The following is a 26,055-nucleotide window of genomic DNA, read 5'->3' on the forward strand; positions in this document are numbered from 1 at the left end:
TCACTGGCTTCTACAGCAGCTGCTGTTCTCAACCATCGCTCTGATCTGGTCAGATCACCACTGATCAGATCGACTGATTTGACCAACCTGTGACTCAAATTCCACAAACTGCTGCAAAGGGAAATAATTCATAAAGAATTCTGCCTGCGCTGTGTTCAAGGACAGAGGAAAAAAACTCAGAATTTAGAGAGGGGACAAAGAGTGATGAAGCAGAGTGAGTTAACTAAAACAAAGCAAAGTAGAGTTAAAGATTTCCTCCACTTAATGTGTTTTTCTTGTTTTTATGTCCCCTAAAATGTCTGACCTTGACTACACTGACTTTTATCTGTGTGTTGTAACCAGAGAGGTGTTTTCACATTGCTGTACTGAGGGGAGTGAAGTCTGTACACTTCCTAAAATATGAGATTCAGTGTACCTCGGGCAAGATAGATTAGGTACGTCACTATTATGAAAACCAGTTGCTGTACAATATAGAAATACCACCTAAGGGAGCTGACACCTTCAGCACAGAGCGGACTTGTCAGTACAGAGAACAAAGTTAGCATTAGCATAGTGAAAGTTTTGACAGACTGGACCCTGGAGCTTCCTTTCACTTTTTACCGAAAACCCTGTTGTAGCAGATATTATTGTATGTTTCACAACCACTAACGCTATGTCAGCCATGGTCAGTAACAAGGTAACAAGCTAACAAACAACAGAAAACAAATAAAAGATGCTAACTACATTTAACATTCTGATACACTTGCTAGTCGCTGATTTTGGTGCATAACAGACACCTCATCTGAGTCTGTGTCTAACCGAGGCTCAAACATGTATGGCTGAATCTCTCCGATGCTTCCTCAAATGCTGACGCTAGCCATCTTGATGCGTGCTGCTCTTTCATACGCCAACCTCGCACAAACAGCGCTATTAGGCAGGAGGAGGCCAACTGTAAAATTTCTTCATGAGACAAGAAGAATACATTTGCTCTCAGCCTCTAGTCAGAGTTTATTTTTTCACTTTTTACGATGAGAACCATGTTGAACAAACATAAATCACAGCAGAGCATTTTCACCTATTTTAAAATGTGTCTAGAGGTGAACTCTAAACCTTTTTGGTCGGCAGGTGTAAGTTCTCAAACTAAGTCGAATAACTAAGTGGGACTTGACTCTGACATTTTATTATCTGATGCTGCTGTGAGAGCAGAAGGTGACTCCTCTTTCCTTTTGTCTGAGTAACTCTTTCAAAATCTCTGAGACTCTGAATCTCCTTGCTCCTCTCATCTCTGCTTTATGTGAATATTTTAGAAGCTGCTGTTTTTTGTGTTTTTAATCAAAGAGGGCACAGCTTTGTTTTTTTGTGTATATAATCCACCACAGACGTAAATGCTTGGCAGATTCTCCTTTTGAAAGTGCGTGCGTCTTCAGAGAGCATGTCTGTGCGGTGCATGCCTCCCATGGTGTGGTGGTGGAGAGGAATGAATAATTGATTGGGAGAATAGATTGAGAGAGCAGGAGGAGAAGGAGGAGGAGGACAGGGTGTTCCTGAGAAGTCCTGAAAGTCACTGTCATCTCTCCCTTCTCCTCTTTACACACACTACATCTAAAATCAAGAAAACAGAGTTACTTACAGTCCAAGATGCTTCATTACCGCACAGTGCACACTTCCTGTCATGCTGTTTGGACCTCTCTTCTCCTGGTTCATTTACATTTTGTCTTATTGTGTATGCTGAGTTCTCTGGACGATTCAAATGCAGCTTTGTCCCGACCCTTTCTGGGCCATTTGTTTTTGTGAGGCCCTGTCAAATACAGCCACGCTTTGCTGCTTTCTTCAACGCTGTTTTGTTTCTCTTGAGACAGTTTTCTCTGACAAACTATTTGACTTTGCTCACTTCTCTTGATTCTTAAGTGTAGAAAAACAGCGCTGTGCTGTATTTATAAGTCTCTAAAGACTATTTGAGTTGAGCAGATCAGAATCACTGCACTTTTCACACTACAAGACATCTGTTTTCCCCCAGACTGTTGGTATGTTGGTGCCAGGGTGCACAAACAACACAGCTTATCTTAGACAGGGTGTTCTGGTTAGAGGACTATTTTCGGTGGACAAATATGGAGCTGTTGCGATTGATGGCGATATTTAATGAAAGTTTGAGTTTTAATCGAATACTGTCATCTCCTGTCTCACTCTTGTCTGTGACTTCAAGTGTGTCTTGTTCTTGGCCTCATTAAAATTGTGTTTGAAAAAGGGACATTGTGTATGTGACAGGTAATTATAAGTTTAAGAAGCACATTGCTCATCCTGTGCAGACTCAAGGTCTCAGATCTTAGCACATTGATAAGGACTCACAAATCGTGGCGATTGTTGTGTCATCTGCACTAAGCTTCAAGGTTCGGTATATGACATTCAGAGCGTTACTATAGCAGCAAACCACAATTTGCTATGTAAAGATTTAGTGGAGTAATGGCATCCTGAGCAGAGATTAAAGTCAGGCTCCCTCTGTGCATGTTGTGATCCGAGCTTCTCTGTAGTTTGTTGTGTGAGCTGGTCTGGTGGTGCGTTCCTGTCAGTGCATGTGTGTCTCCCACTGACTAGCTCATCACCGCTGCTTTGCACACCACTCATACTGCTACTATTGAGAACGCCACTGGTTAACACTGTCAGCTCTGTCAGCACTGTTGCCGTTGTTTAGCGCTGTTTGTGGAGTTAGCACCGTTAGCTGCCAGCCTCTGGCTTTGCCACCTCCATGTTGAGAGGCGCGTCCAGAGAAGTCATATGCTCTGAATTTTGCACAGAACTCCTTTAAGTTTGTTAATCATTTAATCCTCAGCCTTTCAATTAGGGGTAGGCAAAGTATTTATTATATCAGTATTATGATACGAGACAAGATATCGTCTTAGAGTATTGATATTTTAGTATCTTAAGTGTCATCTTTCCTGGTTTGAAAGGCTGCATTACGGTAAAGTGATGTAATTTTTATTTATTAATAACCTAATTGAGCAAATATTGTGTTAAAGCACCAATTTTAAACCTTACAGTATTGTTGCAATATTGATATTGATGTTTAGGTCACAAATCTTGTGATATTTAATTTTCTCCATATCGCCCAGCCCTACTTTCAGTACAGTAACCATCACAAACCTTGCTACATCTGCAGTGTACATGTATGTATGTCCTATGAAGCCACATATGCACTTGAATCTATGTGAATTACTGTAGGGGGGATCGTGTTTCACACTGGGATTCTTCGCTCCAGTCAGTGCTGTTATGTGATGAAGAACGATTGAAAGAAAACCAGCTTCAAAGGTTTCATGCCTCTGTCAGACTCAAAGCCTCGAGATGCTGCTGAGTCTGAATCAAGAAACAAGGCAGTTCAGATGCTGGGGAGCCACAGCAGCGGGGAGCAATCAATATCGCAGTTTGCTCAACAAACATGTGAATAAACCTGCAAAGAAAACTCTCTTCTCACCCTGAAAGTTTTGAACGACCTGAATGTGAAGTTGTTACTGTAGTTGACTTCCACTGTTGTCAAAATCTGATCTGACTCGATGTTCATTTGCTACAAAGACATATGGTGTAACAGATGCTGTGTTCTCTCTTTCCCTGGCTGTGTAAGTACAGTTTACATACTGTATGTGAAGCATGTAAAATGGCTTCCCGCTGCGCAGTTAAAAGCTGAGGGGGATCTGTGACTGCAAGAAAACAAATCTGTTTAGGAGGATACTCTGTCACATTGTGCCCCTGCCCTTTAGAATGTGTCCAGATCTGTCACAAACATGTTTCAGCTGCAGTGTGGAGAATTTGGTGGTTATGGACGTGTGTGTTTGTGTATATGTCCTCACTGGAAAGACAGAAACAACTTGACCTGTTGGATATGAGAGTCATTCTGGTGCTCTCACAGCGAGGAGATGCATGACTCAGCGGCATTGCGCCCATCTTCTCTGCCTTCTGTCCTCGTTGCTGTGTGTGTGCGTGCGTGCATGATCTGAAGAGGAGGGCTGTGTTTCTCTGCAGGGATTTGGCCTCGGGCTCCATGTGTCTAGTGAAGATGAACACTACACGCCTTTGATTTGCCTTGTGCTCTCCACTCTACACACTGCTGCAAATCTCTCTCTTTCTTTCCCTCTTTCTTTCTTGTTGTGTCTCTCTATCTAGTGATCACGAGCATTGCGAACCTTTGATTCCTCAGATCTCTGTAATTTACTCTTGACTCTTGTTCTACTCCATCTCTTTTGGGGCTGAAGATAATGTGTAGAAATAGCACCACCTTTTCCCCTTTTTCTCCACCACCTTTTTAGGACAGACACAATAAGGCCTCATACACATCACCTAATTATTTTGCACAGATGGCGAGCGAAATTGTCCTCCTGGTGGGTTAAACTCACTGGTCAATTGGAGTGAGATGATGCAGCAGTTCAGCACTACTTGAAGAGCAGGCATTTCTGTTGGGACTCAAATTTAATATAACTAAAATTTTAATATTTAATGCCAGTGGAGTTGGCGGAGTATCCCAGTTACGCGTTGCATGTGTACACATCATGCTGTGGTTTCAGTAACCTAGAATAAACCCTTATCCTGGGTTTGAGAAGCTCAAATATACAGTATAAGTCAAAGATCTCTTAAAGCACAGTTAATGTTCAGCTAAATCACCGTTAGCCAAAGCAGTGGTTCCCAACCTCTTTCCTGAAGTGACCCCTTGTCATCATTGAGTAAACTGATGACCCCTGATAAGTGACATATTTTATGGATATTTCATATTATATTCAATGCATAATATTAACAGTACAGAGCAACTGATAAACTGTACAATTAACCCAGATAGTGAAAGCAGTAACTGCAGGAAGTTTGTGTAAAACGAGCTACTTGGATGAAGTTTTCAGTGATTGTTTCCTTTGAATACTGCATTAGAGGTAGGTTTTAGGAACTTTATATGATTCTCTGTCTGTATTATGTACATATTTTTATGTCTTTAACAATCATACTCCCTAATAGGCTTCTACTTTTTAAAAAAAAAAAATTTATAAATTCAGTGTTTTCTTCTCCTTGACGCTTGACCATTGCTCTGTTAGCTCTTTGGTTGCTTTAACTGCATACTTTGCTAATGCAGGACAAGGTTGTTTATGGGAGAGCGAAGACTCTGTCAATATAATTTGTGTTCCAATCTTCAAAGTTCCCTTATTCTTTGAGCCTGTGAGTTTTTTTCTTAAGTTTATATCTTCAAGAGTAATGTAAACTTAAAAAAACAAAAACAATTTCATTTATTGAGAAATGCTGATATATAGGCCTACTTTATATTTCTTTTAAGAAATTTTCTTGCACCCCTTAAAGTCAAGAAGGCCTTGTGACCCCCCTGTAAAGCTTTTGCAACCTCTAATAGGGGTCGGGACCCCTAGGTTGGCAACCAGTGAGCTACAGTATAGAAAAAGGCAGGTTTAGTGATTTCCCTGTCGAGGATTTGTTTATGATGAGGTATAGGTGAGATTACATGTCCTCTTGCATCACACGGTGATTTGTGAGTTCACCCTTTGGTAAAATGTCTTTCATCATCACTGATGAATTGTTCTGTTTGTATGATTAGAAAAAAAGTTGTGTTAATGAAGAGCAACCTTTTTTTTGGCAGTTAGAAGAGACAATTTGTTGTTTGCAATGTAATGTTAGTATCATGTAAGTCCACTTGTTCGGGCCACGTGTACGCACATACCACAATAAATTACTCAAGTAGCTTAATAACAGTGGTAACTGGATTATTCTGATAGAAACTATGGCCGTTTTAATATAAGGTACAATTGATTCCTACAGTGCCTGACTTTGATAGCTCCCTCCTCCACTCCACCTTCGCTCAGCTTCCACATTAGCAATGTTGTTCCGTACCTGTATACACTTGTCATCATCTATGTGACATTTTAGTTGTGCTGTAAGTTAGAAAAGGGCGTTGAAGTCAGACACTGCTGCTCCGGGAAATGTCGTCAGCAGGAACTGGTAGAGCAGCGAGGCAAAGCTCTGCTCCTGGATGGAGGAGGAGCCGCTGCTGTCGGGTGCAGAGCTCTCCACCGGAGCTCCGACTGCAAGTTGCAGGTGGCAGAAAAGCCACATGTCTATGGTGGGCTGCGCTGCTGTCTGATACAGAGGCATCAGTATGACATTGAGACTGTTTAATAACTGCTTAAAAACTCCTTGCTGTCACGTTAAATAGCTGTTTACTTTCATGTTTTGGTACGATTGGTGCTGACGCCTGATGGGTACCGTACAAGAGTACACATGAACCATGCTCGTTCAAGTAGTTTTACTAGTAGTCAGTAAAACAAAACCTATGAAGCCATGTCATGATGGTTAATGACAGTGTGACACTTATTATGCGGAAACAAACTATTTTGGCTCTTGGCTTCTATTGATGATAGATATATTGAGAAGCTTCATCGAGCAGACTGGTAACTACACCACAAACTGCCATGAGAATAAAACTCATATTAGTATCCATTTGAATAAACTCTTTACTTACTTGTCCTCTTTGTATTGTCTGCAAGGCCGCAGTGTGAAAGCTATATTGTTGACCACACAGAGTGGATGCTGTGGGCGACTCACAGATGGACACCCTGTAAATTGTCACGAGTGGAAAGCACTTAGTGTGTGTGTGTGTGTGTGTGTGTGTGTGTGAGAGAGAGAGAGAACGATAGTCCAGGTCAGTAATTGGAGTCAAGCCATAAAGGTCTGTCTGAGTGTGAATGAATAATTTATAGAAGCAGCGCAGTCACACTCTCTCCCTTCACTCTGTGTCTTCCTCCGTCTCTCTTCCCTTCTCTGAATGTTTCCATAATAATGAGGGGAAATCCCTATAGAGGAACCTGCTGCTGGGTCGGGCAGGTGGCCAACAACACAGTGCAAAAGTTTAGCAAAAACACACACTCTCACACAGACACACTAGACAACCTTCTTTAAGTGGACATGAGCATTTACATTCATCCCAACATCAACAGAGACTGCTACATTTCTGTCAGCCGCCCTGAAACAGAAAGTCATCTGCCTTTCAATACCCGGAAACTCTTAGAGAGTGAGAATCGCCTGCCCTGTTTCCTCGTGACATCACTGTGTGATCGCCATGGGAAACGGGACGGGAAGTGGTATAGAGATGACCACAGAGGGGGGGAGGTTAGGAGGGCAAGTGGTGTGTGTGTGAGGAAAAGGGGGGTGGATCATTTCCTGCGCTCCCACCTCCTTTCTCTAGCATGTGGGTAAAAGATTGGCTCCTCGGGCTAAACGTCCACAGTTTGATGCAGCCAATGAAGCTGCAAATGTGATCCGTCATCTGTTTTCACTTTGGATTTACACCTACAATATTGTCCCCTTAAGAGAACTGGACGATTGACCCTTGACCTTGTGAGGACATAGGAGTGGCTGCATCTGGCGTATTATCCCATGACACTTTTTGTTGCAGAAGAAGCAGAACAGTAAGTTTAGTATTCCCTGCAGAGGACGAGCACGTTGATCTGGTGCAGTGTCGCGTTGAGTTGAATTTCCCGGCCGTGTATCAGCAGACCTGGCTGTCACCCAGATAATTTATCTTCATTAAGGCTTGGAGTTTGGTTTAGTCCAGGTTTTCATCTGCGTTGTCAGGAACCCAACCGTGAAGGATGCGACAGATTCAGCATTTGTATGTTGCTGCGTGTGTGTGTGTGAGGGTGTGAATTCTATCATAGCTGCATGCACGCTTGAGTGTGTGGTTCAAGTTCAAGTCTGTAGTGTCCCTGATGTGTGTTACAGCTTCAAGCAAGATGTTATTGAGACATATAGAAACATGATGTCCCACAAAGCTGCATGAAAAGCAGAAGTGTTACAGACATGCTGACACCCAAAGGGGCAAGCATGAAATTTAGTATGATTGATGACCCACTGAACTGTATTTCCTAGTTGTGACCTTTGGCCTTGAAAGCACAGGAAATCTTATGTTGTATCACTCTTGCCATTACAATGTGTGTACCTCACATATAGGGTTTTTTCATTGGCCCAGGTCGGTCTGCTTTAGCAACACCTCACCTCATCATGATGACATTAGTTTCCTGATCACAGGGGGTAGCCGTGCTGCTGTGGTCTTGCCAGGTAGTAGGGCTGCAACCCCTCTCAACAGAGCCATGTTGTCATGAGGTGATTGTGATTACTTTGTAGTGTCTCTTTGTGTGGATGGCTGAGCTTTTAGTCACCAAAAGCAAAACCTCAAGACACGACTGCTAATTGGACAGATTGAGCAAACCACCTGACCTTGGGAAGCTATTTCTTTGTCTGTGTTGTGTGTGGAATTCTGATTTCTTTGCCATTGAAATCCAGTGTTTCAGGGGGAATTGATATAGGCCACTGTTATAGCCCCTATACAAGTAACTGTAGCTCACCAATTTGCCTGTTGCCAAACATTCACACCAAGCTCCATAGAGCATTTGCTTAGGCTACTTTCATCTTCATTAACATTCATTGTTAACATTTTTTACAAACAGTGAGAGTAAGTACAAAAACACTGTCAACATTTACTTTTGAAGTGTAATGCTAACTGGCTGATCTCTCACAGCCAGCAAGCATTATTTGAATAAACTGATCATGTATTGGAAATCTCAGTGGTTATTGTCTTGTCTTAAAAAAAAACAATTAAAACCTAATAAGAGCTTTTTTTAAGCATAAAGATAGCCTTTAGGCAAGTAAAGGATAAAGCTGGCGATGCTAAGCAGAGTAATGGCACCTCTGCTTTAAAAGACAGTAAGTACAAAATCATGCAATGTAGAAGCTCCTTGGCAAAGAACAACCTCAATACAAGCAATGAGAAATAGAGGGGTCACAACAACTACAGCAGCAAACTCTCTGTTATTGTTACTATCTGCATGATGCATCAGTATAACAACACTAACAGAAAAAGTACAACGAGGAGCAAAGGTCTCCATGCTGAATACTGTTCACACCAGCACTGAGGAGAGATGTGTTGCTCTGATTACATTAGAGGCTAGAAGACCCCACATGTGATCACCATGTTGTAATGGAAAAACCAGTCAAGTTTTCCTAGCACAGCTGCATGTGGTGCTGTTGAAATTTATGGCATTGTACTCAGATGTGTTTCTAATATTGTTTCCACCCAATTTATATGGTATGAAGTAGGGCTTGGTATCAGCACTCAATACCTTTTAAGGTATTATAAATAACCCAGTGCCAAGTAGGGCTGGGTATCATTTAAAATATTACAACACCAGCACCCTTAAAATGATACAGATACCAACAGAGTACTTCATCTGATACCCATAATGTGAATTGAGTGGCGTGTAGTATAGTCATACTTTTGAACTTTTATAATATACTGCGTTCAACTTTACCACACCACAGACTGTATGGGTTGTAGCTGCTACTGCTGTAGCATGTGAGTTCTCTACCGTGGACAGTTGTGAGTCCACCCTACCACACTCACACAGTAACAGGGCTAACTTTTAGCTTCGCACAGCTAGTGTTTCCCAAATAGTTATTAACGAGTCTGACAACAGAGTTGAGCTGTTTTGGTGTCGGTCTAAGTTTGTTGGGACTGTTAACGTTTTCAGTGTTTCGCTGCCGTGTTAGCTTGTGCTAACCAGGCACATGTTGAACTTTCTGTCCCTGCGTGCTGAGAGTGGTTCTTGAGCCACAGAAAGTTCGCTGATTCAGCCAGGCAGTAGATTGGTACAGGGTCAGACCCCTGGCACTCAAATGCAGTTATTATTTGACTGAAGATGTTTTGATACCACTTCATACTAGGTTATTTCTGTCGATACCTCCAAGGAATGACGTTCAAATACCCAGCCTGTATACCAAGCAATATTTAAACATCTCCAGTCAAACAATAACTGCATTTGATCCTTATTGTACCCAGATCTTGAAAAATTAAAATGACTAACTCCATGGCTTTGCAGCCACTCACAGCAAGCGTTCTTTGATTTAATCTAATGTGTGATTTGCCCACTACTTCAGAAGGTTCAACCTGTACAGTCTGTGCAGTGTGGTGAAGTCAAGCATGGTGTATTTGATTGAGTTAGCGGTTCAGCATACAGATATGCCACCAAAAATAATTTGAACATTTTCAAGATGTATTCATATAAAAGCCATTTTGATGGGGAGGAGTGGTGGCATTTTACGGTATGGTGTTATCGAATGTTGTACAAAATAAAAGTATCAAATTAAATGCTGTACTGGTATTGGCAACACTTTAGGGTACTCGTAGAAGTGTTTTTTAAGAATTTTTAAGTGATACCCAGCCCTAGTTTAAATTAGGGTAGACTATCACTACAAACAAATATTATGACATTGAGATAATTCAAAATACATCATGGTCATATAAAAACTTACCTAGTAGCTTTAAAATTTTCTTCTAATTGCTCCCACGCAGGCTGATTATAAACATCTGTTTGTTTGTTTGTTTTTGTTTTTTTGTTTTTTTTACTGTGGCTCCCGAGTGTGGCTCTGATAAAAGTGGGCTTGTCAGAGTAATCGTCTCTCTCATCACTGCTGATCCAAGATGAGGCAGCGTCCTCCCCTCGCTAGTTTCCATGTGTTGCATCATATCTGTAATATCCCCATTAGAAGCACTGGAGGCTGATACAGGCCGGCGTATGGTGAGGGAAATTGGGACGTTTCCACACAGGCTCCTGCTGCTTGTGTAATGGTTTGAAATCGGTGTGGCCTCACGCTGTTTGCAGGCGAGCGAACGTGACTTTTTAAAATCTTGCTGAATCTCTTTCATTTAACCGCCAAAGAGAAAGAGACGTATAAAATAAAAATAGTGTTTTTCCTGCTCCTTTTAATCCTATTTTTTTGTGTAATGGCTTTCGTGCTTCTCAGTCCACTTCTGTTTTTGATGTCTATTTTTGTCTCTGTGTTCAATTGTTAAAGTGATGGAATATTAACACACACACACTCTGTCTTTTTCTCAGACCGAGAATGGCAGTGCCCTCCACGAGGCAGCTCTCTATGGGAAGATGGATGTAGTTCGCCTCCTGCTTGACTCAGGTGGGTCTATAAATATATCCTGGAAAAACAAAAACAGTGTGTGTGTGGTTTTCCCTTGTTGTTCCTTTTTATTGTAACCTGAGGCTAGATGCTCCACATGTTTTTACCCCCAGATTGTGGGTTAAATTTTGCCCTCAGGTGAACTCAAGGCATCTGTCTGCTGCATTCTGTCTCTGTTTTAAAAGCCTGGACTGTCGGCTCTGTTATTGTTTGGGCCATTTTTTCTGTCATGTCAGGAGGAGGTGCTGAAACTTAAACAGGAAATGATATGTGGTGTCTTGTTTTGATGATGTCACTCAACTTGATAAAGGGGTCACGGTGATAAGCAGAGACCAAAACACACATGTAAACTCCTTGTATCCAGAGCAAATTTAGAAAGAAGACCGTTGTCCTTTGATTCCACCGCCACCCTCCACCCACTTTTCCTTTAGCACTTCCTTTTTCCTGCAGAACTTCCTGGCCATGTTCTTTTGGCCTTGATTTTATTAACATCCTGGATCAGCGCAGGGCTGCGTTGGCCTGATTGCTGAACTTAAATCTTACACAACCCTTGAAAAATTGTATGTATGCATGTATGTGTGGGTGTGGGGTGGGGGGTGCAGGATGGGCCTTTCACTGTCAGTTATGCAGGGAAACAGCTGAGGATGTTAAAATACACAGTCAGCGCATCAAAGATATCATAGTCATGTTTTGGATTACTGATGAAAATTTGCACTCATTTTTTAACTAATTTATTTATTATGCATCAGAGTTCTTTGCCAGTCTTGGAAACAATGTTTTTTCAAAGCAGTCTTGGATTAAACCCTTTTCTGGAGCTTTCAGCCACATCACGCAGGAGATATAACTTAATTAATCAGTTATTAATTAGTGAGCTTCGGAGGCTTGAAAGGCTCATTTATACTCTGTTTACAAACAAAAATAGATGCATCGACTTCAAACTGTCACTGCCCATAAATCTCCATGTGTCGGAAACAAAAAAGCGAATAGCTTTATCTAGTTTGTCTGTTCTGGGCTACTGTAGAACAACATGGCAGACTTTGTGGAAGAGGACCAGCTCCATATGTGGATATAAACAGCTCATTCTAAGGGAACAAAACCTATTATAAAATAATGAAAAGAATAGTGAACGTTATTAATCATTTCTGCCAATAGATGCCCCTAAATCCTACACACTGGACCTTTAAGAAAGAGGGAAAGTCAGAGGTAGCGTTGTAGACTCCAGTGGACTTTGAGGCCATTAAATACATCGGGACATGTTTAAAATTTCTGAATGACTCTTAAAACCTTTAATATAAAAAGTTCCCCATTTTTAAAATGTCTTTATCCTGTCCTGTGGTCGTGTCTTGCTCCAACTATTGGCCACGCTGCCCCTACGATTTCCGGTGGTACTGCTCTGTTTTGTCCATACCTGTTACACCTCTTCATAACATAAAGCGAGTGACATCATCATTCAAGTAGCCTATGGAGCCCTGAGCGAGGCTGAGGAATGACTTGCAGTTGATCTGAAAATATAGCAAGTTATGACATCTTCACTGGGAAACACCGATGTTCGCTTACTCGCTTGTTCGCATTGCATCCAGTTAAGAGGTCATAGCTTTCAGAAAACAAATATGGACAACATGAACGCTGAGTGTGGACAGAAGGTATGTCTGTGTCTGATACATACCAGTAACGTTGAGCATAAATGAGCCAGTGAATGGAGCCAGGTGTTTCCCTCTGTTTTCCAGTCCTTGCTAAGATAAGCTAACCAGCAATCGGTGAAAGCCTCAATTTACCATACTGACATGAGGGTGATAGATTGTCTTATCTTACATCTTACAGCATTAAGCATCAAAGTTCATTATTAATTCAGATTATTCTGTTTTTGAATTTATAATAAATGCACAAAACACGAGGTGAAACGTGAAAGTCCTATTAAGTTAAAAGCAACAGAAGAGCAGTAAAACGTGTATAAAGGAAGTATGATAGGAATGAGAGAAAACTGGCAAATTACATCAGGTCTGAATGTGCTTGCTCTCAGTTTTATTCATTTTTCTTTTATGGAGCTCAGCAGAGTGGCGGGAATGACATTTATTTTTCATGTCAAATTGGATCTGTGAGCACAGGAAGAGATTAAACAGGCTAGCAGTCAGGTAAATCACGACCTGAAGTAGAAGAAAGATTTATTTTCCCTGCATACTATTGAGTTTGTGTGTGCATGACTGAGTGTGTGTGTAAGCCACGGGTTGGTGTGTGTTTGTTTTTTGTGAATTCATATATGTGTCATTGTCTGGGACTGTGATGCAGCAGGGTAAAAGGTGCATGTTTGCAAGAGAAACACTGGTCTAAAATTTGATGAAAAGCGTGTTTACTGCTTGTAAAGAGTCTTCATGAATTAATAAAATCCCACATCCATCCTCGGGTGACTGCAGCTCATTCATCTTTTGCTGACTGGAGTTTTGTGACTGAGTGGTGTGTCAGCAGATCTCAGGTCTCAGTCACATGTGCAAACTGTATGTGAGTGCATTGTATTTTTGTGTCTGGGGTTTAAGCAAGTAGGAGTAGGTTTATCATGTAATCAGTGTCACGGCTGTTGAGGCTTGGCCTCTGCCCTGCTGTCGGTGTGTATTAACACTTGTGCTTGTATTTTTCTGTGTGTGTGTTGTGCCTCAGAAATCGACACCAGTCTGAGAGACAGCCAGGGGAGAACAGCTCTGGAGATCCTGAGAGAACATCCTGCACCGAAATCCCAGCAGATCACTGCTCTTATTCAAGGTAAGACACACACACACACACACTAGATTTAGATGAATTTCACTTCAAAAATTGGGTCATTTCAAGCGCAAAAAATAGAATGTTCCTGTAGAGTAAATGTAGTACAACAAAATGAAGATTAAATATATAGTATTCAGTTTTTTTTTTGGTTTTTGTTTTTTTTCCCCGTATAGAGATTAAGCTAACAGGCACACCAAGTGTTTCTGCTGACTGGATTGGCTGTAGGTTAACATTACACTGCAGGTGTGTTGACACGCAGAGCATACAAGTTGTAGAAATGTGCAAGGGCAGTCCAAATTTTGAGATGTTCTTGGTGTGTGGAGTATGTGACCGTTGTTATGAGAGGATGTGTTCCAATTTGAAAACTTGTTTTCCAGGAAGTGTATCTTCTATTGGAGACACAATGGGAGCTGCGGTACTGTACGTGTTCAATTGCTACAGTGTGAGAGTGCACAGTTACACAACTCAAGCCTGTAAATGTTGTCCTTGATGTTCCCTCAGTACAGTGACCTTCCCAGTTCTCCTGCGTTGTGTTATTGGTGGTGATTAGGGATGATTGTTTTGCTGGGGTATTTCATTTAAATGGATTGATAGGGCTTTTTTGGAGACTGTCCTCCTCCAAAATACGACCACAGAGTTTGTTTGTACACGTGTGTTATGACACATATTCACGATCATTGCTAGGGGGTCACCTCTAGTAGCTGTAGTAATTATGATGGAATCAAGGGAGGTCTGGTGACGTTAGGGTGAGAGGGTCAAAAAAGCACAGGACTTTCACCCAGAAGACCAGTGTTCATGTCTCATGTAAAACCAACAATGCAACGTATGTCGTGGTAGGTCACATGATGTAGATACGTTACATTATGTTTTGTTGGCAACAAATAGGGTTGCAACAATATTTTCACAGTACGATAACCATCTCGGGAAATATCACAGTATAACACAGTTATTAATATTAGTATTATTATCAGTTACAAAAGGAATGAAAACAGAAGGGTGTTTTTGGTTGAACAAATGCTTTATTATCTTCAAAACTTGAAACTCTTTTTTTCACAGACGTATGTGTAAAAAGTCTGGCAGGCAGTTGCGAAGGACAGGAGAGACAAAATGGAAATCTTCTATCTGGTTGCATTTTTTCCCCCGTCACTGTAGACAAGCAAATGTAGACGTGATCATAAACGTCAATTGTCGTACTGAAGTATAGTGTGAAATGGGTGTATTGCTGCAACCCTTGTAACAAATGTATTTATTTTAAGCCAAATCATGATCTCTTTTTCTAAACTTAACGAAAGAGTTTTGTTTCCTAACATTAACCACGTAGTTTAGGCGCAACAGCAACTGTTACACAAAGGTAACCACATATTTAAAACTGTGATATAATGATCATGTGCAAGCTATTCAGTCGTCCATTGATAGATGCACTCATTTAGGAAGCACTCCTGTGTGTCGTATTGGAGGTTAGGAACATACAGCCTATGTGGATGTATGGGTTGGAAGCATTTTTGACACCTACTGTACATTGAATTTGTTCAGACCCACGATGCACAGTATATGCTGTTTTCAAAATCACAGCTACTTACAATATGAGCAGTTATAATAGATGTAAGTGAAGTGTGAAACACAGTTATGTATCAGTAACAGTTGTAAGATGTGTCCTGGCACACTTTGTACAGAACAGCAGGTCCTCACTATGCCTTAGAAGGACACAAATTTTATATATCTCACTTTTATTCTCAGGGCCATCATCCTCACATTGAATTTCACCTCCGTGACACTAGATCTTTCAATCTATGATTAGTGTACAACGCTATTTACATCCAAATACACTGTCTATTAACTTGAGGACTGACTGTTTTCATTTACACTGGCTGCAATCTGAATGTGGTTATATTTGGCGAGCTCAGGCTTGTTGCCAGGTGCAGACTGGAGCATTTAAGTCACAAAGAAACAAAGTTTTTCTTGTGAAAACAGGTTGGAGGAAGAGCTGTAGAGAAGGAGGACTCTTCCAAAGTGTTTAAATATTCAAGGATGCTTTGTGAATTAGCATGCTCATGCCTGCCAAAATCTCCTTTACTGGAAAAATACCACAGGGAAGGAAAAAGATGATTGTGCTTTTAAACTGAGCTGCAGCTAACAATTATTTTCCCCTTGATTAATCTGCAGATTATTTTCTCAATTAAATCGATTAATCCTTTGGTTTTTAAAATGTAAATACAGCCAAAGATAGCCACTGTAATTTCTCAGAGCCCAAGGTGGAGTCTTATTATTCCTTGTTTTGTCCCAAATGTAATCAGTCAGACATTTTCCATCATGCGTCTTAAATGTCTGCTGCATAATTAAACTGGATCTAACCAATAAAGTCCTAAATTCATAGCAGCACATTACAGATGTACCTGGTCAGCCTATTTCAGCATAAGAAAAGTACATTTAATTCTCAGTGTTTTCACTTTCTTTCTTCAGTCTTCCTCACATTGGTCCCTGACCTGCCATTAAAAGTCCCTTTTTTGCTGCCATGTTTACTGCAGTATGTGTTTTGTGTGTGACCAGTGATTGTTAGTGTGAGTTTACTCCACAGTCCCCAGAGACCCAGAGATTCTCCAGATTGCGACTTTTAAAGACAGTGTTGTCTTGAGGTGATTATGAGGCTCGGTGTGAACGCTGTAATCTGTGGCTCGGAGGCCTTCACTATCTGTCGTCATGTAATCTCTGGGTGAATGTAAGCCACATAGTTACACATGATTTAAAGAGGGTGAGATAAAGGCACACAGAAACTGGAGGGATAGAGGGATGAGGAGAATATGTCAGAGCCTAAATTAACAGCGAGTTGGTCATAACTCGGAGGCAAATATAGAAAGGGAAACACAGACCGACTCCCAGGAATGTTGCAAATTGGCCACGGCTAGAAAATAACAGACGTAAAGCTGACATTAAACCAGGGAAATCACAATGATGCAACAGACTGAGTATTTTAGTTGTAATTGGGGACTCCAGTTTCCCATTTCATATGTATACTGTTACAGTCAAAGACCACATACAAATTAAATCAATTTCAGCTCATTGTTTTGGTTTTACAGCCTGCAACTCAACTGTTTTGATTCAGTTTTATTACTCTTAATACCTGTATGCCACTTGTCCAGCACCGAACATCAGACAAAGTTAGCAACTGACCGTTGGGGATGTCATGATAACCAATACTCTGGTACCATGTCTACTTAAAAAGAAGGAATACTTCGCATATCTAGTCTCAAACAGGTTCGTAGGAGAGGGACGAGAAGAATAAAACTTGTAGAGAAGACTCTGGCACACTATCTGACTTGGAAAAATAAGGATTTTAATGCTGCTGCAATGTTTCAGTGACTAAACCTTCATCAGGCAAACAGTCTTTTCTACAAGTTCTACAAATTCTGGAAACACGATAGTGCGTTAAAGCTGTCTTTTGATGGTCATTTAGCCACTGTCCATAACAGTAACTATGTCAGGTAACAAATTGCGTCAAGTTGGGCAGGGTTTGGATCCCGTGTGCGAATCGGAGCAGAACCCCGCCGTGCGCGATACAGAGAGCAGAAGAGAATTGTAAACGTGCAACCATGTAGAGACAGAAATGACATAACGTTGTTTGAATAAGGTAAATAACATAAGAATATTTAGTGTGTTTAATAAAAGGTCAAGATATAGACCTGTTCTATAGGAAAGGTAACCTTAAATGACTTCTGTTGTGATCTGGCGCCACATAGAAAATAAAATTAAATAAAATTAACTTGACCTTCAAGGGGGGGTGGGGGGTGTCGTTGTGGGGGCGGGGCGCCCCGCTAATTTAATGGTAGGGGAAACACTGCGTCAGAAAGAAAAGCTTTTTATCCAGTGGGTAGCATTCTTTGTTAATGCTTTGTGATGTGAGCAGTGCATATATACACTATGGTAATCTTCCCCATGTCTGCTGGATATGTAAATGGGCAACTAACTCATTAACCACAACAAATCTACAGCTTGTTCTTTTGCCCACAAGTGCCCCAAAAAATCAATATTCTGCAAACATTCTAGATGCTTTGCTATTTGTTACACATTTCCCCAATGTTAAACTTGACATATTTAATATCCTTGGAAACTTTGGGTCTTCACTGGAATTTAAAGTAAGGTTTGGTGTGTTCGAACAAAGCTTGGCTTCACAGGATGATCACTGGTGGGTCAGTGGTGTTGAACAGGTTTAATGTATTTTTCATTTGAGCATGCTTTGAATTCCGCTGCTGAAACCCTGAGCAGTGAAAATAAAATACTGTGCTTTTTTGTGATTTTTTTTTTTTTCCGCAAATATGAAGTGAACATGGCGCTTTTGACACTGAAAGACTGTAAGATGTCAAGGATCAGTGATGGAAACACTTTCCTAGACATGAATAGACCACTTGTCGCTTTTTAAATGATAGAAATCTATGTGATGGTAGATATTAGCGAGGAAAAGCGACCATCAGAATTTAATCTCAGTGAACCAGCGCTGGAAACTGAGAGATTTGGACTTCAGCATAAATAGGAGGCTGGATGTGTGTGTGAGAGCGAGGAAGAAGGAGAGAGAGAAAGAGGGCACAGCTGTGACTTGGTGAAAAGATCAGCTGCATGCCATTTCCTGTTGGAGAGGAGATGGAGAAGGACACACACACACAAAGAGCAAAAGATATGTCATTTACTCAATTGTACCAGCTGAGGGGCTTTCTGGTTGCCACAGGCACCTCGTTATGAGGAGATCTCATTACTCCTACTGTTCGGATTCATTAACAGTTCACTTTTTACTGCCCAGCAGCAACTGGTTATGTACTCACAGAGCAGTGCAGTAGTTCAGCTGCAACACCAGGCTGTGCGTCTTGTGCTGTTTGTGACAGTCTATTGAAGTATGAGTACAGAGGAATACAACTGTCAAAGCATTGTAATCCCTTCCTTCTGACACCCTCTGATATACCTTCCCATACTCAGTGTAATTGTATGCAAATGTGTGGTTGTGTATCATAATTATTGAGCTGAATGCCAAGATTTTTAGTAGGAGAAACACACAATACACTTTTCCTGACATTAATAGGATTCCTCATTAGTGCTCTGCAGGGAATCTGCCACATGATTTCTCCGTGTAAGCGTGTGAGTGTGTTTTCGGCTGCTAATGCCTCACTTAAGCAAGTTTATTATCCAGTGCTCAACGTACTGTCCGCCCCCACACCTGAACCTGCTTTCTCTCCTCATCCCTCATCCCTCCTTTCCCCCCCCTTTTTTTGCTTTCCCCATAATTCTTCTCTTTTGCTTTTATGAACAGCAGAGTGCTCTATTAGCAGAAGCTGTGAAGTGAATTTGCGGTGCGGCGAAAAGTGCGAATTGAATGCAGCACAAGCTGTTTACCATGCTGATGGCTGTGCTATTATATTGATCCAGTAAAATGCCTCTGAAATGCTTTTCCCTCCCCCACCCTCACCCAACCATCACATTCTCCTCCAAACTCCTCTTCCGGCCGGTGTCTCTTCCTCCTCTTTTTTCCTGTTCCCCCAAAACATTCCCCTATTTTTGTCTTTCATTGTCTGAACCTGCATCTTCTCCCCCCTTGTCTCTACGTCTCTGTAGAATATATGATGGACGACTCAGACAGGAAGAGTATCGTGGAGGAGCCTGTTCGCAAGTGTCCCGTCCCCGCACCTCGAACCTCTGTCCCCTCGCCCTCTGCCTCCCCCTCCCTCAGACACAAGAGTGAGTAAACGCACACATACACAATAAGAACCAGACCAGAAATGTTTCAATCCAATATAAGAGAGTTTTAGAAAATAGAGTAGAAGATGTTTAATAACTCAGACTGGGAAAAAAATGCTTTTTTCATGAGGTTCAGGATGTGCTTTAAAATATGCCTTAACATAAAAATGTATTGACCTAAGTAAAAGAAATATACTAAACCAACTGTGCAGCCAAGAGGAAGAATTTATCTTTCATCCTGAGCATATTTCAACTTGACTTTTGTGCATTTGTGTAACTTTTTTGTTGTGGAAAAAATATATCTCCAAAGTGGATTTGAAGTGTAATTTATTTCTGCAATATGGTCAAATAATGAAATATAAATCCAGCCATGGAGAGCAGCTCTGTTAGTGGAGAATGACAGTAACTACAGCTCTCAACAGCCGTACACTTTCCCTGTCCAGCGCTGCCCCCTGTGTTATGAACATAACATTGCAACAAGTTGAATTCCTGCTGATCTGCTCTCCTGCCTGTTTTAGAAACAGTTAGTTCTGTCTAGTGAAAATAACAAGACTGTGGAAATCAATATCTTCTACATATTTCTCTACAGTGCAGTCTGCTTTGGTGGTGTGAAAATTAAAGAATCAAATCTTACATTACCTTGTCGTCTTAGAGGGATAGGCGTAGTCTTTACTCAGTTATACATTTTATTTTCTTTACCACTCTTGTACCCACAGTGATAGGGACTTGCTTTATTCTGACACTTTAGGGAACTTTGGATGTATTTCTTACTTCCTCCACCCCTGCTCTGTCTCGTCTTCCTCCTCTCCCCAGATGATGCTGTGACAAGTGAGCTGTCCAAACTGCTCCACGAGATCAAGAAGTGCCGGGACAGGGACTACTCCTTTGAGGAGCTCTGCCACACCATCTCCTCCCACTCCATGGACAGCTTTGGCAGCGGGCGGCTCTCTGACGAGGAGCGCCCGGATCGACCCAATGGCACCCTGACCCGCGTCAAGGTAAGGCGCTCTTTTCTGACAGATGATCAGTGCATTTGAAGGAGTTCGGTGTATTATTTATCCCTGGTCCTGTCTTTAAGGGCTTCTTGTATGTTCACACTTCTGAGTTAAGAAATCACAACTTGTCACAGCTGTTATAATTTAGTGGCACAGAGGTAATTTGTACTAATGATAATTGGGCTGCATTTATATGGCGCTTTTATCCAATAGGTCTTGGGTGACTCATTGTTGTAATTGACGCCACGGATTACAGAAATATGGCCAATTTGCAAAACTTGCATCGCTCATCACATTGAAGAAGGGGGTTGAGCTTAGTCAAAGCATAGAACAAGCTGCAGCTACAAAACCTCACCATAACCACCATTATCCAAAGTGTGGGAGTATTTTAGACAGTGTGGTGCTCTGAAAGCTTTGGAAATCTGAAATGGACTACAACTGCTATGCATTCAAGATGGCAGCAAGACAGCACTGTCCTTTTTGTCCCCACCAAAGCATGATATATTAACATTATCAACACGCACAACATATTTCTATTAAATGATAACTTATGATTGATTTTCTAAATGTTTCTTCTCCCCCATATTAAAAGTAATTTCTGCACCATTACTACTGTAACATTAACACCATGCGTTATCTAATATTGTTATTTGGCCATTCAATATTTTCTGTTTACTTTAATGGCCATGCATGAATGACAAAAAGGCTTAAAATAATATTACAGACTGTTAGTACAGTCTATAAATTGCTTCCATTATTTTCTTTGACCCGCTGATGAAAAAATACATTAGCCAGTGATTATCTTAACTGCGTATTACTCCAGTGTTGAAATAAATCACTGTCAAAACCTTTTAGTTTTAAGAGAAGTACATAAGTAAAAATAATGGGTCCCTAGTTCAGGGAAAGGGCTGCTATTGTTTTTTAAAAGAGATGATTGAATGAAACATTTAAATATAAATGAGACAAGTTTTGGATTTTTTTTGGTTTGTTAACTGTTATTTTCATTGAGTAATAAAATCTTTAGAATAAATCAACTGCCCTACTATCCAGGGTGCTTTACACTTCATTGACACATTCATACACTGATGGCAGTGAGCTACTAAGCATGGCACTGGCCTATTGGGAGCGGTCAGGATTCAGTGACTTGCTCAAGGACACTTTCAAATGCCAGAGCCCAAACGACCGACAGTACAATCAGTGCATGATCAAGTCTACCTGCTTATCCACAGCAGCTGTATATCACAACTTCACTTGTGCTTAAGTAATAAGCCAAGTTGACTGTTTATCAATTAAATGTTACAGGGATTACTAGTTTCAGCCTCTCAAAAGTAAGGGCTTGACGTTTTTCTTTGTGTTACGTCATTGTAAACTGAATAGTTTTGGGCTTTGGACTGCTGTGGTCAGACAAAATAAGCAATATGAAGAGGTCACCTCTGCTTACTTGCCAGCCTTGAGACATCAAGTAGGGAAAAATATGGTTGAGTTATGGTTTAGCTTTTGGTTCATGCCCCTGATAGTTCAGCACCAGGACGAGGATGGGGAGGCCAGGCTTGTAGGCTTGTCCTGCGCCAGGGACCCACAGCCAGCTGTCTTCTCTGGCCCACATACCCCTGGGTCCTGGAACGGGAGGCTCATAGTCTCTTGCAGAGGGCTGGGTTTCCTGCTCCTGCACAGGACATGTCAGGTCCCTGCTGACCCCCAAGGCACCAGTACAACTCCAGCTAGAGTGTTCCGTCACGCATGCCTGATGTGATGAGCACAGACACAAGGTGTCACTGGCAGCTGCGTCTGACTCATGCAGGCCCAAGTAGAAACTATTATTGTCGTAGAGCTTTTATATGATAGTTTGTGATGACTTAAAGGAAAAAAAGGTGTAAAACTTTGTTGTAAATCGGGCGAAATACTGGTCAATTGTGAAAACCAAGAAGGCAATTAAAAAAGCGACTGCCAGGGAAATTAGGGTGTTGGCAAGTTTGAATTTCAGGTAACATTTCACCATTTTCTGACATTTAACAGGTACATTTTCAATTAAAGTGATCATTTAATGAGTTGCAGCCATAGCTAAAACTAGGGTGGTACTTTTTTGTCCCAGAGATAATTACAATGTTTTGACTGATCATATTATTTTTTTTGCCTTTTTATAAAATGAGTTATAAAGAGAGAGATGGTGCGAACACTTGTACTTCAGTGTAGATATGGTATTACATCAAATTATTACATTAATCATTCTGTATTAAATTGCAATTTAAGGCAAGGCATTTTCACAGCAGTGCAGAAAGACATCTAAATGTTTTGGTTTGTTATTAATACAATGCATATGCAGACAGAAAAACCACCCAGGCCACCTGAAGGCTGTGCTAAAATGAAGGCTTGTACTTGGTCTGTGTTGACAACAGAGGGCAGTATCACACAGACTGATGCCACTGAGCCGGCTCGTCCAATTGAGTATTCACTTGTCACTGAAACGCAACAACTTCTGTTTGTTGTTTGCCTGAATTAGTTTAAAATTGTAATCACTATTTGTGCTCAAACATCCGCTGACAGCCCGCAGACACCGCTTGTCTTGACCTTGCATCTTCTCATTAGGCTTATTTTATACAAAAATATTGCTGGTAATATCAACTCCAGTTGTTTACTCTCTCTCTCTCTCCACACACACACAAACACACACATACAGGAAAACTGATTAGACTGTATTGGTTTGAATTCCAGTTTGGGGATGAAATAGCTGACTTTTCTCAGTATTAGCTGAGCACAGAATCACAGCTGCAGTTTATTTCTAACAGCCAGCACAGCGTGACAAAGAGGATCTGAGCTTTTTCAATTCCAGTGTCCAGGAAGTCAGATGCACCGCAGGACACAGAGGTCATCTATCACACTGACCCCCCACCTGAGCCTTTAGACCACTCACAAACACACACACACATACACACAGACACACACACACACACACACACACACTCACAAACACACACAGAGAAGCATCCAAAGAAATGCAGTTGTGTGTGTGTCTGTGCTTCTGGCTTGGTCATTACGATGTGTCCATTTTTCTTCCTATTTCCCTCCTCGCTCACACACTAACACACACACAGAGACACACCTTACACACACCCCAGTGAAGAAATATTTTGACGCTGATCAATAGCTCATCATCTTTTCCATTTCTGTAAAAGGCTCAATATGAAAGCAAGCCGAGGCATGTTTACGTACAGTGCAGCATGCGTCTGAACCTGCCAAGGCTCATGCACGCATTCATGTATGTTCAACACACAAATCTTTGCTCACTTAGGCTGTAATTATCTCAATCCATCTTCTCTCTCTCTCTCTCTCTCTCTCTCTCTCTCAATAAGTACCAATTTGTATTCCATTACTGACATTCGCAGTGTGTAGGTGTGTTTATGTGCCTATGTGCCCCCAGGCTACTGTCTGTACGTGTGGCCGGAGCCATTAGTATGTGATTTGTTGTGTCGGTTACACATGAATAAAACATGCAAAAACCTAAGACAGCACACACACACACACACACACACACACACACACAAAGGAAGAAAGCAGTGCAGGCTTCTCACATTGCCTTGGTTTTCTGTGTGTAAACCAAGCTGTAATGGAAATGCACGTTTGTGTGTGTACGTGTCCTGTGTTTAAATGAGTACTTAGAGTATGTGTGTGTTTATTGTGGTTAAACTAGTACGTGTCCCTGAAAGAAAACTCCACTGTTTGACACTGGTAATATTTTCTGCTGATATTTATACTGTATCATAAAAGATTATGTTTAATATTTAGTCTGTTCAGTTGATTAGAAAAATGTCAGGAAATGAATAATGTTTTTTATTTTATGTCCAATCAACATTCCTCATACAATGATGTAAGATGGCGAAATGCAACAAATTCTCATATTCAAAAAGCTGGAACCAGCATGCACTCGGCATTTTTGCTTTTTGATTAATTTTCTGTTGATTGGCTACAAACATTCGACATGAAGGGCCATGTTTAAAAGATTCATAGAGCATGGTCTGAAGTGTATGGTGCAAGTGCACTTAGGGTATTTCCAACTCCCACTTCTGCAAGTTAAATGGCTCATAATCTTGGCGTAAAGGGTAAAGAGTAGTTCCTTGATGAATTATAGATGTGTTTTAGGTGTAACATGACTTTAACCAATCAGAGTGTCATTCCAAATCCCTTTAAAAACGAGGTGTGCCTGCCCTCTGGCTTACTGCTATTTACTAAGGATGTTGCTGTCGACTAAACAGAAATTTTAATCAAGACTAGTCGACTAGTCTAAAAAAAAGTAAAACACTCAGAAAACAGTTGAAATTTAGCACCATTTATTGTTAAATATTTGAAACATTGTCCCAAAAATATTGTGTGCATTAAAGCTGCTACAAGGAACTTTTAAATGGATATGCAAAAGTCTCTTGTTTCTGCTGATGTCTGTGCGTGACCTACAACAGCAAATGAGACCATCGGTGTGAAGATAAGCTATTTCTATATAGTGTATATCCATACCTTTAGGAAACTCTCTCCGGGTCCGCCCCAGGTCGCTTCCAGGACGAAACGATTTACGGCACTCCGATGGCACACGTCATCTTACCTAGCTGCTTACATTTATAGTGACTCTTATAAATAGTCGCTATTCCTCCTCCTCGACCCAACGTCTGCGGGGAGTTAAAGTAGCAGCAATCATCGGATAAAAGTTCTGTGAAAGCACTGGACTCACCAACAGTCAGCCACGTCTCAGTCACACAGAGAAAATCCAATCCTCGGGAAGTCAAGAAATCCTTCAGGATAAACGTTTTGTTCACTAGCGATCTAGCATTTACCAGCCCAATCCTGGCAGGGGCCGGCGGGTCCACGGCATTAGCTGTCCGGGGAGCCACACACAGAGGCCACGGGTTGCGCAGATTCACCCCACGCCAGCGAGGACGATGAGAGCAGGCGCGGGGCTGGAACACCTCATCCGGGCCGACGACAGGTACCAGCCAGGCGTTGACAGGGTCCAGCGAGTGCCAAGAAATAAAGAGGCGAGGCACCACTCCATACTCAGTCCAAGAAGCCGTGGAAGTGCTCGCCAAACAGGCCTTCAGCCTTACCAGCCGACCGCTGCATTTATCCTGGCGGCGGTGGCGCTTCCGCTGGAGAGGTGGAGCTGGGGCATGGCAGAGGTGAGCTGGGTTCCCCGATAGGAGCGGGGGCAAAGTTTTCCCGTCTTGCTGTTTCATGCATCCCCAAAACAAACACATGCGCGAGCCAGGTAAGCGTCTTTACGACAATATACGCTAGAGCTCATGGGAAAAGTAGGCTTCATTTCGGCAAAACACTACCGCTTTTGTCCACAGGGTTGCCAGAATCAACTCAAAATGAAAGTTCCTTGTAGGGGCTTTAAGAGCCCTTTGAAGCCTTTAATCACAATCTTCAACAACCATGTCAGATTTTAAATGCCACTGAAGTACGAGACACTTTACGCCGTGTGGTATGAATGTGAACATGATGGCAACTCAGTCAAAAGCTAACCCCTAAAATAACATCTGAAATAAATATCCTGCCTCTGAAATGTGGGGCACATTGAACCTTGCAGATAATCCAACAGAAATGATAGAAATTCAGTTAA

The 26,055-nt window shown here is 41.5% G+C and overlaps 1 protein-coding gene across 4 annotated transcripts in view; it reads left to right on the plus strand.

Moving 5' to 3' along the window:
* Nucleotides 1-26,055, plus strand: part of anks1b (ankyrin repeat and sterile alpha motif domain containing 1B) — a 346,827-nt gene that overhangs the window by 126,012 nt on the left and 194,760 nt on the right. For 3 of the 4 annotated variants that reach the window (XM_049566517.1, XM_049566518.1, XM_049566520.1), the window contains exons 6-9: nucleotides 10,905-10,980; nucleotides 13,633-13,734; nucleotides 19,330-19,452; nucleotides 20,266-20,450. In XM_049566517.1, coding sequence (XP_049422474.1) covers nucleotides 10,905-10,980; nucleotides 13,633-13,734; nucleotides 19,330-19,452; nucleotides 20,266-20,450 — 486 coding nt within the window. Of the gene's footprint in view, nucleotides 1-7,252; nucleotides 7,422-10,904; nucleotides 10,981-13,632; nucleotides 13,735-19,329; nucleotides 19,453-20,265; nucleotides 20,451-26,055 lie in introns of those variants that run through there. The other variant, XM_049566519.1, reaches the window with a different exon arrangement.

This window comes from Epinephelus fuscoguttatus, linkage group LG22, assembly GCF_011397635.1.
Source record: "Epinephelus fuscoguttatus linkage group LG22, E.fuscoguttatus.final_Chr_v1".
NCBI lineage: Eukaryota > Metazoa > Chordata > Actinopteri > Perciformes > Serranidae > Epinephelus > Epinephelus fuscoguttatus.